General features: G+C 46.8%; 2 protein-coding genes across 3 annotated transcripts; one reads left to right on the forward strand and one right to left on the reverse strand.

The window, feature by feature from the left end:
* Window positions 1-252: 252 nt before the first annotated feature.
* On the forward strand, window positions 253-6,095 carry hgh1 (HGH1 homolog (S. cerevisiae)). Its single transcript, XM_062529966.1, has 7 exons — window positions 253-323; window positions 1,459-2,058; window positions 2,524-2,624; window positions 3,034-3,132; window positions 4,210-4,301; window positions 4,545-4,667; window positions 5,692-6,095. The coding sequence occupies exons 1-7, from the start codon at window positions 274-276 to the stop codon at window positions 5,860-5,862; spliced, it is 1,236 nt and encodes a 411-aa protein (XP_062385950.1). The 5' UTR covers window positions 253-273; the 3' UTR covers window positions 5,863-6,095.
* Window positions 6,025-15,537, reverse strand: LOC134073031 (testis-specific serine/threonine-protein kinase 5-like). 2 transcript variants are annotated; one of them, XM_062529963.1, is made up of 8 exons: window positions 15,205-15,537; window positions 14,960-15,067; window positions 14,214-14,416; window positions 13,615-13,670; window positions 13,294-13,426; window positions 12,561-12,676; window positions 6,841-7,023; window positions 6,025-6,651 (listed from the first exon to the last, which is right to left on the reverse strand). In XM_062529963.1, exons 1-8 carry the CDS (start codon window positions 15,403-15,405, stop codon window positions 6,164-6,166), a joined length of 1,488 nt encoding a protein of 495 aa, XP_062385947.1. In that variant the 5' UTR covers window positions 15,406-15,537; the 3' UTR covers window positions 6,025-6,163. The 2 variants fall into 2 exon arrangements, with proteins under 2 accessions (XP_062385947.1, XP_062385949.1); XM_062529965.1 differs by having other exon boundaries at window positions 6,027-6,651; window positions 14,960-15,002; window positions 15,205-15,293.
* Window positions 15,538-15,999: the final 462 nt, after the last annotated feature.

Below are 15,999 nucleotides of genomic sequence, written 5' to 3' on the forward strand. Positions count from 1 at the left end.
TATGAAAACCATGTCCAATGAACTACCACGCTATGGAGCCCACCCATTTACTTTTCGTTCCCCGGTCGCATGAACTCTGATTTTTTCAGTACATATTCGCAACTATTTGTTCTATATCAGCATTTCAGGGAGAATGCAGCAATATGATAAACATACACATTCTTCCGGGTTTTCTTACCGTCTGAAAACAGCAGGGACAACGCGGAAATTGCTCCAGCTAGTGTAATTCAATTGGTCAACACGCATGTCACTCCAAAAACACGGAACTGCGTAATGATACATTTCCCATGCTCTCTTCACAGCGTGGATCGGAGAACAGCAAGGTAAGCGGCTTGTCTTAATGTTTTACCTAGATTCATAACTTTTGAGTTTAACCGAGTGTAAAGTGATATACGTTTTTGTAATTACTTGTTTGTGACTAACATTATTATGCTTCAGACATAGGATCTAGCTAGCATGTCCCAGTCTACTCAGCTGATGGGAGCTAGCTAACTTGGTGTTTAGAGAAAGTGGATTGTGTCCATTTTCCCAATATGTGGTTTAATGTTCTACATTTGTCATTAGTAGGTTACTTTAATACTAAAGTATGCTCCTACTTCATGATCCTTCCTGTATGATAGGCTATCTGTACTGTGTTAACAAACATGATAAGGCGCCTGGTTTGATATCAGTCTCCTGACTCTGCCACTGTCACTGTATGATTATCTGCCATGATCTGTTGTGTAGGCCTATTTAACCCTCTTGTTGTGTTACGATCTACACATTTTTCAAACATATTGTTCATTTATTCTGACTATCATGAGGCTTCAATTACTGTGTAAACACAGGGCATCTGAACACACAAAACAAATTTGGGTGAGAAAATGGTCAGTGTATACAATTCCAGGCACATACCTTGATCAGATGGACTACACACACACACACACACACACACACACACACACACACACACACACACACACACACACACACGCACACACACGCTCAGGTCAATGAGGCCTGCAAGCCATAGACAGCAAATGGAAGTTCAGTTTATAACAAGTTATAATGTAGGCTAATGGTCATTTTTGACTGGGAACACAAAACTAGTAAACATGAAACAAACACAACAGGAGGGTTAAACTCTTGACCAATTGTCAAGTCTGATGCATATTCTAAAGTGCCTTGTGCATCATGCGTATGCCTCTCTCCTGTACAACCCAAATAAGCAGTGTGAACAGGAATTGTACTTTATTTTATACAGTATTCTCTGTGTTTATCGGCATTCTTTACTCCACTGATGCGGAGTAGAATGTTTACAGCTGTGCCAACAGCTGTCTCACCTGAACTGTTGAGTTGTCCTTGTCGCAGCAGTTGCACCCTGTCGCATTGGCCCTATTGGCCGATATTGCTTGTATCATAGACTCATCATAATCAGGAAGTGCTTATTTGTTATATATTATTTGTTTTCCTCTGCAGAGGGAAATCTTGTGTGAAGTTTGTGCCTTGTGAGAACTCGCCTAACTTGTGGCCCAAGATGCTGAATGACGGCGAGGCCAAGGAACTCCTGGCGTTTTTGACGTTGGAGACAAGACCTGACGTTAAAGGTCAGGCCACAGGATACATCTTGGGCCTCACAGCAAACAGGGATGGCTGCCGCTATCTCGGCACCAAACCAGACTTTCTCAAAGCGCTCCTCGCATTGACAAAGGACAAGTCATTGGCCATAGTCAAGGACTGCTACCATGCTCTTATCAACCTTTCCGCTGACGAGACACTGCATGAGCCATTGGTGAAAGAGGCAGATGTTTTACCCACGCTTTTCCAAAACCTGCTGAATCCAGAATACATGCTCTCGGACCGCATCTGTACCATCCTCACCAACCTCTCCCGACACGAGAAGACGTGTAAACAGATGTTCCAGTGTATGCAGGAGCATGACATCAGCCTGGCCAAAATAGTGGAGATCTTCTGCACAGAGGGGTTCAACAAGTCGGCCTCTCTGCATTATCTGGGCCCCCTCCTGTCTAACCTGACTCAGCTGCCTGAAACCAGGCAGTTCATCCTGGACAAGGAAAGGTATGTTGACCTGAGACGTGGTGAAGTGGTGTCCTTCTTTGATACATTCGAGTTGATCGGATGAGGTGCAACATCCTCTCTAAACTCTGATAAATACAGTGCTGCTTGGAAGTCTGTAAACCTTACAGATGAATTCATACTCATAAAAATATCAAAATAACTTTTAAATGTGTATTTAAGCTAATTTGTATGACAGACGTTTGTTGTTGTAGAAGATGCTTGATTGTGGAATTTGTTGCTGTAGAATGGCGCAAGGGTTGAAGGGGTTCACATATCTGAGGCGTTGTTTTGTTTAAGCAACACAGTGCAGTTCTTTTATGATGATTTTAAAGTGGAATTGTTCACAGATCAAAGTGACCCTGGAGGTATTGATGTCAGCACACATTTGATAAAGACCTTATTAGGATGGATAATACAGTAAGCATATCAAAGGCCTAATGGAAATGTCGGCTTTGTTTGACTCAGATGTGTGGTCCAGAGGCTGCTTCCCTACACCCAGTATGAAGAGTCAACAGTTCGGCGGGGTGGAGTCGTGGGCACACTGAGAAACTGTTGCTTTGATTACAGTAAGATACATTTCTCCTAATCTCGCTGCGCTTTTCTTAGAAGTAGCCTTGCTTGGGTGCGCTGTGACGCAGCAGGTTACAGCGCTCGTACCATATACTGTACGGGTCTGAGTGCCCACGGGGACCCAGGTTCGAATCCGGCCTGCAGTCATGTCCCGATCCCACCCCATCTCTCTCTCCCACTTGTTTCCTGTCTACTTCTTCACTGTCCTGTAATAATAAAAGGCAAAAATACACTTAAAAAAAACAGAAGTAGCCTTGCTTAATGTGAGTTGATTACTTATTTAGCGTAGGCCTAGTTGTTAACAGTTGTTTAGTTTTATTGGAATTGGATGTGCTCAAGTCTGTTATTTGACTGTTGATAGTAACAATAACACTATTCACATCCCTTCTGTTGATTTATCTACAGTACACCATGAGTGGTTACTCAGCGACGAAGTGGACATACTGCCCTTTCTGCTGCTGCCATTGGCTGGGCCCGAAGAGCTGTCTGAGGAAGAGAACGAAGGTACAGCAACATAATGAGTATGATTTGGTTAAGACATCATCAGACTGATGAGCGAGATTGCATCAGATGTCAAACAGCAGTATGTTAGCCTATATTTTATACCTATACCTTCATGCTGTTTGTTAAATCTGTTGGTTGGCCTTCAGAAGAAATTTTGTATTTTTTTCACCATCCACAAATAAAAATGGTGACACATATTTTGATGAACACAAAAGAAAACCTTTCTTACTAGATACAGTTTGCTGTTGTAAAGCAAACTATACTGTGAAAGAGTAAAATAAATAGATTTCTGACTCATATGTCATAGGACAATGTATCCTAACGAATTTCAGTTGAATAAGCCAACCAATGTTCTCAATGGCAGACATGTTTTTATATGAGAGTCTCATTATTTCCACCTTAAATCAGGAGGCAGTAATATGTAGGTGTGCAACTGACAGTTTGATGATGAATGACGGGGAGTAGCGTTTAATGCGCAGTAGGGGGCAGTGTTTGTTTTTGTCACTGCAGGCAAATTGGAGCTCTAGTGGTAAGTGACTCTGAGTGTGTTCCACCACACGGAGTGTTGCAAAACAAGACTCAAAATGGGAGTAATATCAGAATTTCTGCAGCTGAATGGAAAGAGTCGAGGACGTCATCAAGGCTGGAAGTCGTGAATTTGTGCCGTGTCCAGCTTTGGGACAGTGCTCAAAGGCTGCGGTCTTATAAACTAGTTTGAAATTCCTCATTCGTGTTGGGTTTTATGGCCGTGTGGAACATGCCTACAGTAACCACACTTTATAATTAGCAGCTTGAGTGTCTGGAGGGAGACCAATCTAATAAAGAGATGGTAGGTCTCACGGGGCCTCCTTAATACCAGTCCGCACTCGCTTGAAACTGTCGCAAGACTGGTGCAGACCCCCAAAAGTTACGAATTATGAGGACTGATACACACACACACACACACACACACACACACACACACACACACACACACACACACACACACACACACACACCACATATAAAGAGAGGGAGCAAACCGTAATGTCCAAAATCCTATCATTCACACAAACCATGACGTCTGTGTATCTGCAGGGTTGCCAATGGACTTGCAGTACCTGCCAGAGGACAAGAGGAGAGAAGAGGATCCAGACATTCGGAAGATGCTCGTCGAAACCCTGATGCTTGTGAGTCCACTCACTGCCATACATAATAAAACACTAAAAGCCATTCTACACTTGGCAGCACACTTGCTGTCATTACATACAACATAAAAACATCTCCCTCCGTTTATGTCAGTTCAATACCAAAGGCATCACCTTACATAACCCACTGACCTCATAAAAATATCTGAGGTTGTAGGTGTGTCTGCAATGTCACACACTAAAATGACTGCATGCTGTGTTTGTTTTTTTCCCCTTTGGTTCCAGCTGACTGCAACAAAGGGGGGGAGGCAGATTCTTAAGAACAAGAACGTCTACCCCATCATGAGGGAGTACCACAAGTGGGAAAAGGAACCTCAGAATGACGCAACCTGCGAGAAACTCATCCAGGTACTAATGAATCCACATTCAAATGAATAGTCCCCCCTCTGTAGGTAGGCAGTTTCACCCGTTCGCATTAAAACGTAAAATTCAAATAAATTTTTATGGACGGAGCAGCCCTATTCATTTCAACACAATTTGCCGCTATTAACATTTTTTTTTGTTGCACGCTCCCAGTATCATTATCCCACCTCAATGCATCAAGGGAAACGCCTAACCATGTGAGTTTTCATGTCAGCTGTTGTGCTTGGTAAGACACCAGACACCAGGCAAATGAATTCCAGAAACACCATACACAGATTTACGGTCTCGGTTTTAAAAAAAAAAGAAAGAACGAAAGAAAAGAAAAAGCAAAACAAAAAAGAAATGGGATGCTCTAAATTTGTGGAAAAAGTCTGGTCCTTTCCCTGTGGTGTGGTGGCAGTCGTGTAAGGGGGGGAGCAAGGGGTGTATGAGGGGGGAGAGCGACTCAGTGGAAAAGATGTGACAGTGTCCCACATTAAACTCCGATCTCCTCCATAACATCTGGGAGATCCCTTTTGAACCATGGTCCAACGGCAGAGCCTCACTCGACAAACCTCACCCAGCCGTTTAAATCAGGGCCATAAAACTGTAAATCTGCAAGCTCAAATTTGAATCTTAATATTTATCTAGGACTAATAGGATTTTTAATATGCTGAAATATTGTGAATAACAAGCCCATAACCTCCATTATATTACTGGAATACTTACTTACTTTTCCATGTTGCCGAGTTTTGTAATTTGGTCGTCTTGAAAGAAAAAGTTCCACCCGTTCTGCTTGCTATAATATTGACTGGAATATCATCAAAGTACAGTGGCTTCATTATAAGCAATATACTGTAAGTTAATCCTCTGTCTCAAATCCTAAATTACGTCCAATTAAATTTTGGGTATTGTTTTTTTTTTTTCCCCTTGAATCTGGATCAGCCAGCATTTTACCTTTTGTGTATGTTAGTGTAATGTTAGTGTAATGTTAGTGTAATGTTTGCTTATTTTTTGTTATATTTAATAGGGGCTTATTGGCGATGAACCAGAGAGTGGGATGGAGAACCTAATGGAGGTGGAGATCCCTGAAGACGTGCAGAAGAAACTCGAGGAACTGGATGTCAAGGAACAAGAGCAGATTGAAAAAGAGCAACAGGAGCTCAAAGCAGAGGCAGAAAAAGAACAAGCCCAAAAGTGAGGCTTCGGAAGGACTGCAGACATGATTCGAATTTAGACGAAATATTGCATCAAGAATCAGTTGTATGACAAAGTATGACAAACTATGATATCAGTTGTTTCGATGAACTGCGGAATATTCCGTTTGTCTAGAGATGACGCATCATGGACAATTTTAATGGTATGTAACAGCAGACCAGAAACCAGAGGTTAAGTAAAATAATGTATTTTCTAAATACAAACTGTCTCCTTGTACCTGGAGTCCTCTCCATGTCTCTGCTCACTCTACAGTCACAAAAGCATGTCCGTTTCGAGGGCAGGCCCTAGAATCCCATAGTGGGGATTTTCATGGGAGTTCGGGGCGGCCTCTTGCTCTGAGGCAGCTTCTCCGAGGGCTTGTACAGCTGCTTGTGATTGCCGAGCTCGTGGGGAGGCATGTGGCCGGGCTTGCGGAAGTTGGGCAGATTGTGGAAGGGCTTGGCCACCATGGGCGGCCTCGGCGGCGGCCGGGTGAAGAAGAGCTGGTTGGGGTTGCTGACCTGGTCCACCGTGGGCCTCAGCAGGAGACGGTAGGGGCTTTCCGTGCCGCTGGCCGCCGCCGCCGCCACCGCCGCCGGCTCCTCTCCCCGGTCCTCTCTCTTCGGCAGGGGCCGACGGCCGTCTGCGCTGCTGGCCCCCAGACGGCGGCCGCCCGGGACCCTCCGGGGCCCCTCGGCGAGGGCGGTGTTGCTCCGCGTGAAAGGCGTGGTCCCGGGGATCGGTGTGCCAGGTCCCGACCGGCAAGTGCTGCCTGCCTTGGCTGCGGGAGACGCTGGGAAAAGAAACACAATTTTCCATGCAGTTTGGCAGACTCAGGCAAAGCACTTGTCATCACGGTATTGTTTCTTGCCTCACATTACTTGTGACAGCTCTGAAAGAGGGATATGAGGTGTCTAATGCAGCCTAGCACGCTATATTTTTTTGGAGCGCTAAAGGAGGGAAAAAGCCCCTAAGACCTCACCATTCCGGAACTTGTTCTCCGGAGTCTTGTTCCTGTCCGTGATGTCACTCTTTGTGGCACGCAGCTTGCAGGGAAGGTCAGTCGTGGAAGGGGGAGACATCCACGGGTGCCGGCTGACCTGGTCAAGAGGCAGCCGGGCTGAGGGCTGCCACTGCAGCAGTCTCACGATCAGGTCCTGACAGGCTGCAGAGAGGATGAGGTCAAAGATCAGAGGTTAAAGATCAGAGTTCAAAGACTGCAACCTTTGTTGTCATATTCAAGGTGTGCATGTGGTGGTGATTCAGTTTTTCTTCTACTAAAAGAAGACAACGGTGTACACAATTCACTACACAAACTTGTTTCTTATGCAAGATGTCATGGTAAAGCAATTGTAGTTAGCGGTGAGCAGAAAAAAATAAGGTCAATCACGAAGGTCACCTGAGCGACCACAAACAGCAGTTAGTTATGCGATACACATCGCTTAAAACTTGTAATGTTGCATAACGACATACAACTGCGTGTGACAGGTGTTGGATGAGTTACACACTCCTACTCCTTTGGTTTCAAAATGGGTCCAACTTTGATGCTCTAGTTTGAATATGAACATCTTGGGCAAATTCCGTGAAGCCACAAGTTGAAAATATTGACAAGGGGTGAGGTCGGCAAAGAATGCATTGGCTCAGTGCAGCATCGGGGGTTTACAAAAAGAAAAGCTGCAGTTTCCATTTCAGAGCCAAACATTTGATGATCATAACACAGCAGCATTCTACAATGTCAGATTCTTGACCGTGTCTGCCAATAGTGGAGTAGGGCTCTATACGCTCTCCCCCAAGGAAAGAGATGGGGATCCTATTACTTATCCTACAGACCGTATACACAGCATTTGGGGAAAGATATAGCGCACCATGGCCCAGTAAAGACTCCGAAGGAATTAGGACTAAGAGGAGAAACAGGCTTAATGCGCGGTAATAATATGGTTGGAAGACATTAAGACCTAATCAAACAGAAGGGAGACAACCACTGTCTCTGACATCAAAGTAGTTATTAGTAACAGTAGCGATTCACATTTGCTCTTATGGCACAAAGCCATCAACAGCAAATCAGTTAATAAAACATCATGTTAGCCTTATCATGTACTGTGCATATGATGTGGTAGAATACTTCCTCAAACTCTAAAAAACACTTAACTCACTTGCTTTGCACATGTCTGTTTGATGATGACTAATGGTTAGTGTTATGTTGCTAAAATAACGACTAGTCTCCACTTCATGGATGCAGCAACGCACTTGTTTATTTTCTCAAACCTCACACAATTAGCGCGCACCTACGGTGGCCTTACAGTGTCAAAAGTGCAACGTAAAACAGGCATCCTAAGTAATATAATTAGAACTGTAAAAGTATGTATGTATACTGTATTACATGAACACAACATTTCCCCCCCCCTCCGAATGTTCAGACGTGAAAGGTAGCAACAAAGTCTTCCAAGTGCCCAGGGCGCGCACGGACCCTGACAGGGCGGGGCTCGGGAACAAGGGAAGCCGGCAATGGGTCTGAGGCCGGAGTGGGGCACTGAGCAGCAGGTACAGCTTGGGCAGGAGGTGCCACGATGGGGTCCGGCACATGAGGGGGCGGCCCAGGTGCTGGGTGGCTCTGCTCCACCGGTCCAGTTGCTGGGTTGCTCTGCTCCACCCCTGCCAGGTGGGGGTGGTGAAGAGGGGAGGGCACTCTGCGCAGGCAACTGGCGTGCCAACGCGAACCATCAGTCAGCTGGAATGAAGCTGGGCCGAGCTGCCGACTGACCTGGTATGGTGCTGACCAGAATGAAGACAGCTTGTTAGCTCTGTGGGGCCGACGGGCTCTGACCCAGTCTGACACACTGATAGCAGGCCACTTAGCCTTGTGCTTCTCATCAAACCTCCGCTTCATGGAACTTTGTTGTCTCTTGACGTGAGACTTGACTGCCGCTGAACATGGTCGTGGGCCGGCGGCCATTGGTGGACGGAGTCTTGTCAGTGGAAGCACAAGCTCCCTTTTCAGCATGAGTGCGGCAGGGGAGACCCCAGTGGTAGAGTGGGCAGTTGCTCTGTAGTGGAGGAGGGTCTGTGAGAGTGCGGCCATCAGGGAGTATCCCTCAGACATGTGAGCACGCAGTCCATTTTTCAATGATTGATTGAATCGTTCCACCCCCCCGTTGGCTTGGGGGTGATAGACAGAGGTCCGGATATGGGTAACACCCTTGTTGGCGAGGAAGGTGGTGAACTCCAAGGATAGGAACTGAGGGCCATTGTCTGTGGTAATTGCACGAGGCAAGCCCCAGCGGGAAAACAGCTGGTCGAGGAAGTTGACCACAGCAGCAGAGGTAACCGTACCCATGGGAGCCACTTCAGGCCACTTGGAGTGCAGGTCGTAGACCACCACGAGGAACCTCTGGTGGTGTGGCACATTGTACAGCTCCCCACAGATATCAAGCTGCAAGTGGTCCCATGGCACAGACGGCCAGTCTACTGGCTGTAGTGGAGTTGAAGCGGGTGGCCCAGTCTTCCCACTGGTGAGGCACGCTGCACAGGAGCGGATGAGTCCCTCTAGGTCACGGTCCATGGCGGGCCACCACACGGTGTCACGGCACCTTTGCTTGGCTTTGACGATGCCAAGGTGTCCCTGATGTGCCATTTGCAAGACACACCCTCTGAGGGCCACGGGAATGACAGCACAGAGGCCACGGGCAATGCAGGACTCACCCCAGCATGACAGTTCATGCCTCACTCGATAGTATGGCTCCAATTCTGGTGTTACGCGGGCAGGCCAACCATGTCTGATGTAATCACAAAGCGTGCTGAAGACCGGCTCGGCTGCTGAGGCGGACTCCAGATCACGGAGAGAGACTGTGTCCTTCAGTGGTGAGTGGACCAGGTGTACTACGTCCTCCTCATCCTCTGGAGAGGCAGCAGAGCACTGGGTGGCGGCAGGGCGGGATAGAAAGTCTGCTACAACATTAGTCTTTCCAGGCATGAATTGTAGCTTAAAGTCATACTGCTGCAGGCGGTCTGACCATCTGTGGAGGCGAAGGGGCCTGAATCCTCCGCCCGAGGTGGACATCAGGGCTGTCAGAGCCTGGTGGTCCGTCCGTAGGGTAAAAGATCGTCCATACAAGTACAAATGCCACCTCTCGCATGCCCAAATGCATGCAAGGGCCTCTCTCTCGCCCACTGAGTATTTCTGCTCAGTGGGGCTGAGTGCCCGGGAGGCGAAGGCTACGGGCCTCTCCACGCCGTCATGGAGCTGTGACAGAACAGCGCCCAGAGCCACAGCAGACGCATCACAGGTCACGTATGTGGGGCAGTCCAGCTGGAAGTGGGCTAGGATCAGAGACGTGGTGAGGAGACGCTTCAGTTCGTTAAAGCCTGCCTGACAGTCAGGAGTCCAGGCCCAGGGAGCATCCTGCTTGAGCAGCATCCTCAGCGGGGCCGTGACAGAGGAGTACTGAGGCAGGAAACGCATGTAGTAGGCGGTCATCCCCAAGAACGAAGCCAGCTGCGAGGCTGTCGTGGGGGTGGGGACTGCGCTGATGGCTTCCACATTCGACTGGAGAGGGGAGATACCGTCTGCAGATACACGGAACCCGACAAAGTCAATGGCCGGTGCGGAGAACATACACTTCTCAGTGTTCAGGGTGACATGGTGGCGACTGAGGGAGTCAAAAACCTGTTCCAGGCGGGCGTTGTGTGTGTCAACATCTGGCCCGTGAACCACGATGTCGTCCAAATAGGCCACAGTACCGGGACAGCTGGCGAGGATGGTGGACATGATCTTTTGGAAACAGCTGGGGGCTGAACTTAGTCCGAACGGCATCCTTGTATAGCGGTACAGGCCAGTATGGGTGATAAAAGCTGTCAGGTTCCGACTCTCCGGGTGCAGAGGGACTTGTAGGTAGCCCTGACGTAAGTCCAGCTTAGAAAAGACCCGGGAGCCGTAGAAGTGGGTTGTGAGTTCTTCTGTCGTTGGGAGAGGGTACTTGTCAGGCACCACTGCCTTGTTGACCTGGCGAAGATCGATGCAGACTCTCAGTCCCCCTGACTTCTTTCTGGCGATGACGAGGTTGGACACCCATGGAGAGGCATCAATGGGTTCTATGATGCCATCGGCCCGGAGGCGTTGGAGCTCTTGTGTGACGCCATCGCGCAGAGCCAGGGGAACACGGCGAAGTGGCTGGACCACGGGAGGCACGCTGTGGTCCAGGAGCGGTTTGTGTGTAAATGAGGTGAGGCACCCAAGGCCACTGAACAGTTCAGGCCGCCTTTGTTGCCAGGAGGAACTCACTTGTAGTATTCGTGTTCCGTTGTTGTCCTGTAGAGTAAAGCCCAAGCTGAGAAAAAGGTCAAGGCCCATGATGTTCTCACCACGGCGCGTAATGTGGAATGGAAAACGGTCCACAGTTGTAGAGGTGTAGCGAACTGGGAGGTAGAGTAGGCCGACAACGTCAATTTTGCTGCGGCCGTAGCCACAGAGAGCAGTGGACGGGGGCTGTAGCTGTCTATTTGGGAAAAGTAGGTTACAAGTGTCAACATTCAGCAGCGACACCTTGGCCCCAGTGTCGAGGAGAAGAGGGACACAGCAGCCATCCAGGTATACTGGGCACCTGGAGAATGTCCCTGGGTGAGGGCCTATGGTGCGCACTGACACCGCCGGGTCATGTGACTGTTCAGGGTAGTCAGCTGGAGCAGACCGGCACCATTTAGCAAAGTGGTTAGGTTTCTGACAGCGTCTGCATGTTTGGCCCCTAGCAGGGCAGTCCTGAGCCCTTGTGGCATGACGAGTGGAGCCACAATTCCCACAGCGTCTCTGTTGGTGTGTTTTCTGGAAGCGCGCGACCTGTATGGCAGCAGGGTCAGCCAGGTTATCTGAGCTTGATAGCTGTTGCACGGGCTGTTCCATAACGGCAGTATGATGCTTATTTTCTGCTATTTTAGCAGCACACTGAGTTGCCGCCTCCACTTTTAAGGCGAGTGTTAATGCATCATCAAGTGACAGTGTAGCATCTTTAAGTAACAACTCCTCCTGCACTCTGGGATTAGACGTTTTTTCAATGAGCTGGTCTCGAATGAGTTCATCTCTCATGGCGCCGAAATTACAACGATGTGCTAAAGCTTTTAAATCTGCTACAAACTGCCTAGCAGACTCACCAGGTCGCTGACATCTTTGTCTGAACTCCAGCCGCCGATAGAGAATGTTCTGTGACTTTACAAAGTGTCCAGTCAAAGCTGTAATAACAGCATTGTAAGTGTCCAGAGTACCGTCGAGCGTGTTGAAGATCCTGTTCCCCTCCGCTCCTAGCAAGTGCAGTAGGATAGCACGCTTCCTCGCGCTAGCGGCATTATCCAATCCAATGGCTAAAAGATACAGTTCAAAAGACGTTCTCCACTGCGTCCATGGAACGACAGGTTCGCCAGGGAGGGGAAGAAAATAGTCGGGAGGTGGAAGAGAGAAAGCCGGGGTATCAGCCATCCTTGTCGCCAATGTTATGTTGCTAAAATAACGACTAGTCTCCACTTCATGGATGCAGCAACGCACTTGTTTATTTTCTCAAACCTCACACAATTAGCGCGCACCTACGGTGGCCTTACAGTGTCAAAAGTGCAACGTAAAACAGGCATCCTAAGTAATATAATTAGAACTGTAAAAGTATGTATGTATACTGTATTACATGAACACAACAGTTAGGTGTCTCATCAGTGAGAAGTTACCTGAGGAGACAGGTGTGTGGAAAGGCAACTCCTTCCTGAACAGCTGAACCAGTTTCCTGGGGTTCTTCTCTTGGTATGGTAGCTTCCCGGTTACCATTGCATACAGAATCACTCCTCTGAAGGTGAACACATTGGCGGCAAAAAAGAACGGGATGAAACCATACACTGAATCAAACCGTTTGCTTCAGAATATGGACACAAGTGCATGTCATTAATGTCTAGATAATATAAGGTACTAATTACAATGTCATGACAAGTTGTAAGTTAGAGTTCTGAACTCATAACAACATCAACTTACTGACTACACTATTATATACAATGGACAACAATTGAAGGCCTCTTAATAAAGTTGATGTATAAAAAGAGATCAAACCATTAAATGTAAATGGACGAATCTGCATTCAAAGTCAGAGTGAAATTCACTTAAAACTTAGTCCACTGTGTACTGGTTAGGGCTTCAGGCTTGTAACCGGAGGGTTGCCGGTTCGATCCCCGACCAGTCCACCACGGCTGAAGTGCCCTTGAGCAAGGCACCTAACCCCTCACTGCTCCCCGAGCGCCGCTGGTTGGGCAGGCAGCTCACTGCTCTGGGTTAGTGTGTGATTCACCTCACTGTGTGTGTGCTGTATGTGTTCACTAATTCGGTTAAATTGGGTTAAATGCAGAGAAACGAATTTCCCTCACGGGATCAAAAAAAGTATATATTCTATTCTATTCTATTCTATTCACTCACAAGCTCCACAGGTCAGCCATCTCTCCAATGTACTTGTGGGACATCAGGATCTCTGGAGCAGTGTAGGCCACGGAGCCACAGAATGTGCTCATCAACACGTGCTTGTCTCTGTAGCTGTTTGCAAAGCCAAAATCTGCCAAGACACGTGGCAAACAGATGCATGGTTTGAAATGTGTTGCTGGCTAAGAGTTTTGTTCGGTCATTTCGTTTATTAATAATTTATTAACAGGATTACAACTGTACCAGACCCTCAACACTTAGCATCAAACTTCTTCCTAAACAAATGCAAAGCATAGAGCAAGATAAATAGATGTACTGTACCTGTCAGCTTGACAAAGCCTCCCGCATCCAGAAGGATATTTTCACATTTCAGGTCTCTGCAGGGGATAAAGGAGATTTCATTAAAAGTAAAAAAAAGTCTATTAAAATCAGGGTTATGCAAAGTTCTCCAAACACTGAATGTATGTGAGATTCGACACATTCTTTCTGTTGGAATTTATTTGAATTGCCATGAATTTAATTCCACTTCCTGTAATTCAAATTCAAACTCAAATTCAACTTCCTGTGGGGCAGAGCCAATTCAATTCAATTTCCAATTCATACACTGAATGAAGGCCAATTCTAAAATTCTGAATTTTGCACCAGCTTGATTCAAATTCACAAACACCATTAATAGAATGGTCCTAGTATCAGTAGTAGGCTAATTTCTGTAAAAGCTGGACAGATAATGTCAGGTCAAGGTGAAGTTCCAGTTCAAGTTCAAAGTTCATTGTCATGTACTTATGAAAAGCATTAATAATAAGTAATGAAATGCCTTGTGCTCACGTGTCCATTCAACTAGATGAATAAATAAATAAATAAAAAATAGATGTAGAGATGTAGTCATCATGTAGTCATCATCCCACAGCATGGGACGGTACCTGTGCACGATGTGGTTACTGTGGCAGTGCTTGACGGCGCCGACTATCTGCTGGAAGATGCCGCGGGCCTCCTCCTCCGACAGGCCTGGGGTGCCCTTGCTGTGGGACACGGCGTTGATGTGCTCCAGCAGGTCTCCGCGCAGAGCCAGCTCCAGCACCAGATACACGCGCTTCAGTGTGTGGAACATGTCATACAGCTGGATCTGAAAGGACACAGAGGGAGGGGGGAGGGGGAGGGAGGGGGGAGGGGGAGGGGGGGGGGGAGTAGAAAGTAGAAATGGAATGCAGCTGGATGCAGTCGGTGTTTACTGTTCAACCACAATGTGTCGGACAAGGCTGGATGCTGTGGTGTGTACGCTGTCAAGTTTTCAGTTCAGATGAGAGAACAGCTTGTCCCTCTGCTTTACACATTCAAGTCAGTGGCGATCATACCCACACATCTGTATAAACTGATAGAACAACTGGCTCAGATCAAGGACAAGAAGCAGAACCAGCTATCTGGTCCCACAACAGAGGGACAGCATAGCCTACAGTGACACAACACATGGCACGCAGCTGAGTTTTTCGCTGACAAGACACATTTGCATGTGGCAGAAAAGGCAAGTGGAATGGCAGGCTGCTGAAAAGCCCCAGAGTATTTTAAATCTTTGCTAAAGTGATTCATAATGTGACGACTGTGGACAGAACAGCCACAAACAACATCATCATCAGCCATCAAACTTCATGAGTGTCACTCAGTGACTTACCACACTGGGGTGTCGGTATGTAGCATTCAATGCGTGGATTTCTCTGTGAAGAAACTTTTTTGAGTACTCAGGCAGTGCATGGTTTATGGAGATTATCTTGATAGCCACCTTGAAGAATAATTAAATAAATGTTTGTCATCTTACAGATAAACATATACGCATTACTTTTAACCCTGAGAGTAAACAAATACATATCAACATGAAAGGATACAAAATAGGCCTACAACAGTCTCATGTGCTTTTACCATGTTGTGGTTTTTGATCCTGAGGTCATTGGAGAGCTTATAGTTTTGACAGATCTTGCCTGGAGTTGCATATCCCAAGTAAACTTTGGAGAAGGCACCCGTCCCGATTCTCTTTGAGGAGAGCAGATAACCATTCTGTCTGCACTCGTAGGCTTTCTCCTGCAAGGACGGTCTTGTTTCCCTCACCTTTGTACTCCGCATATCTTTAAATTATTCCGCACATCACTGCTTAATATTTACGCATAGCAGGCCTATACTGAATAAGCCAACGTCCGTTTCTCTTTACATATCATGGAGCCATTGATCAAAGTTTTCAACGTTGTATTTTTAAGGCTGCTCTCCAAAGAATCAACAAGCGCACTAAAACAATATTTTATTTTTAGAATGTAGGCCCTTGATTTCGTGACGTAGGGTTCTGTTGGGCGTTCATAATCAGAACCTGATCAAGTAGAATGGAAGAGAATAGAACGCGGCGCGTAAAATATCTTGCAATTTTTCTGTCGATTAGGCCGTCAAATGAAATTGCAGGTTATGGTTATGACAGAAGTATAGCCTACCGATAATCTGTCTAAATGATGTAAACCATGACACTGCCTCAACAGAATACGGTGAAATATACACGTGCTCTGTCACCTCCTACTGGACGATGGCTGGAAAAGTTCATAATTTCATATTTCCAGAGCCAGGCTGTTCTTATGGAAAGGAAATTGACCGGTTGTGATATATGGAGGTTATTAGATTTAATTACATCTGCTAACGTCCCAGTACAGATTAAATTTCCCCATTAGATCTCAA

The sequence above is a fragment of the Sardina pilchardus genome, chromosome 24 (genome assembly GCF_963854185.1).
Source record: "Sardina pilchardus chromosome 24, fSarPil1.1, whole genome shotgun sequence".
Classification (NCBI taxonomy): Eukaryota; Metazoa; Chordata; class Actinopteri; order Clupeiformes; family Clupeidae; genus Sardina; species Sardina pilchardus.

Excerpts from the sequence above, each read along its gene's own strand:
- hgh1 (XM_062529966.1), top strand. The coding sequence starts at position 274 with ATGATACATTTCCCATGCTCTCTTCACAGCGTGGATCGGAGAACAGCA. Across the intron at positions 3,133-4,209 it reads GTCTGAGGAAGAGAACGAAG|GGTTGCCAATGGACTTGCAG; the intron begins GTACAGCAACAT and ends GTGTATCTGCAG. Across the intron at positions 4,302-4,544 it reads TCGTCGAAACCCTGATGCTT|CTGACTGCAACAAAGGGGGG; the intron begins GTGAGTCCACTC and ends CTTTGGTTCCAG.
- LOC134073031 (XM_062529963.1), bottom strand. The coding sequence starts at position 15,405 with ATGCGGAGTACAAAGGTGAGGGAAACAAGACCGTCCTTGCAGGAGAAA. Across the intron at positions 12,677-13,293 it reads ATGGCTGACCTGTGGAGCTT|AGGAGTGATTCTGTATGCAA; the intron begins GTGAGTGAATAG and ends GTTCACCTTCAG. Across the intron at positions 7,024-12,560 it reads CCACACACCTGTCTCCTCAG|CCTGTCAGGACCTGATCGTG; the intron begins GTAACTTCTCAC and ends TCCTCTCTGCAG.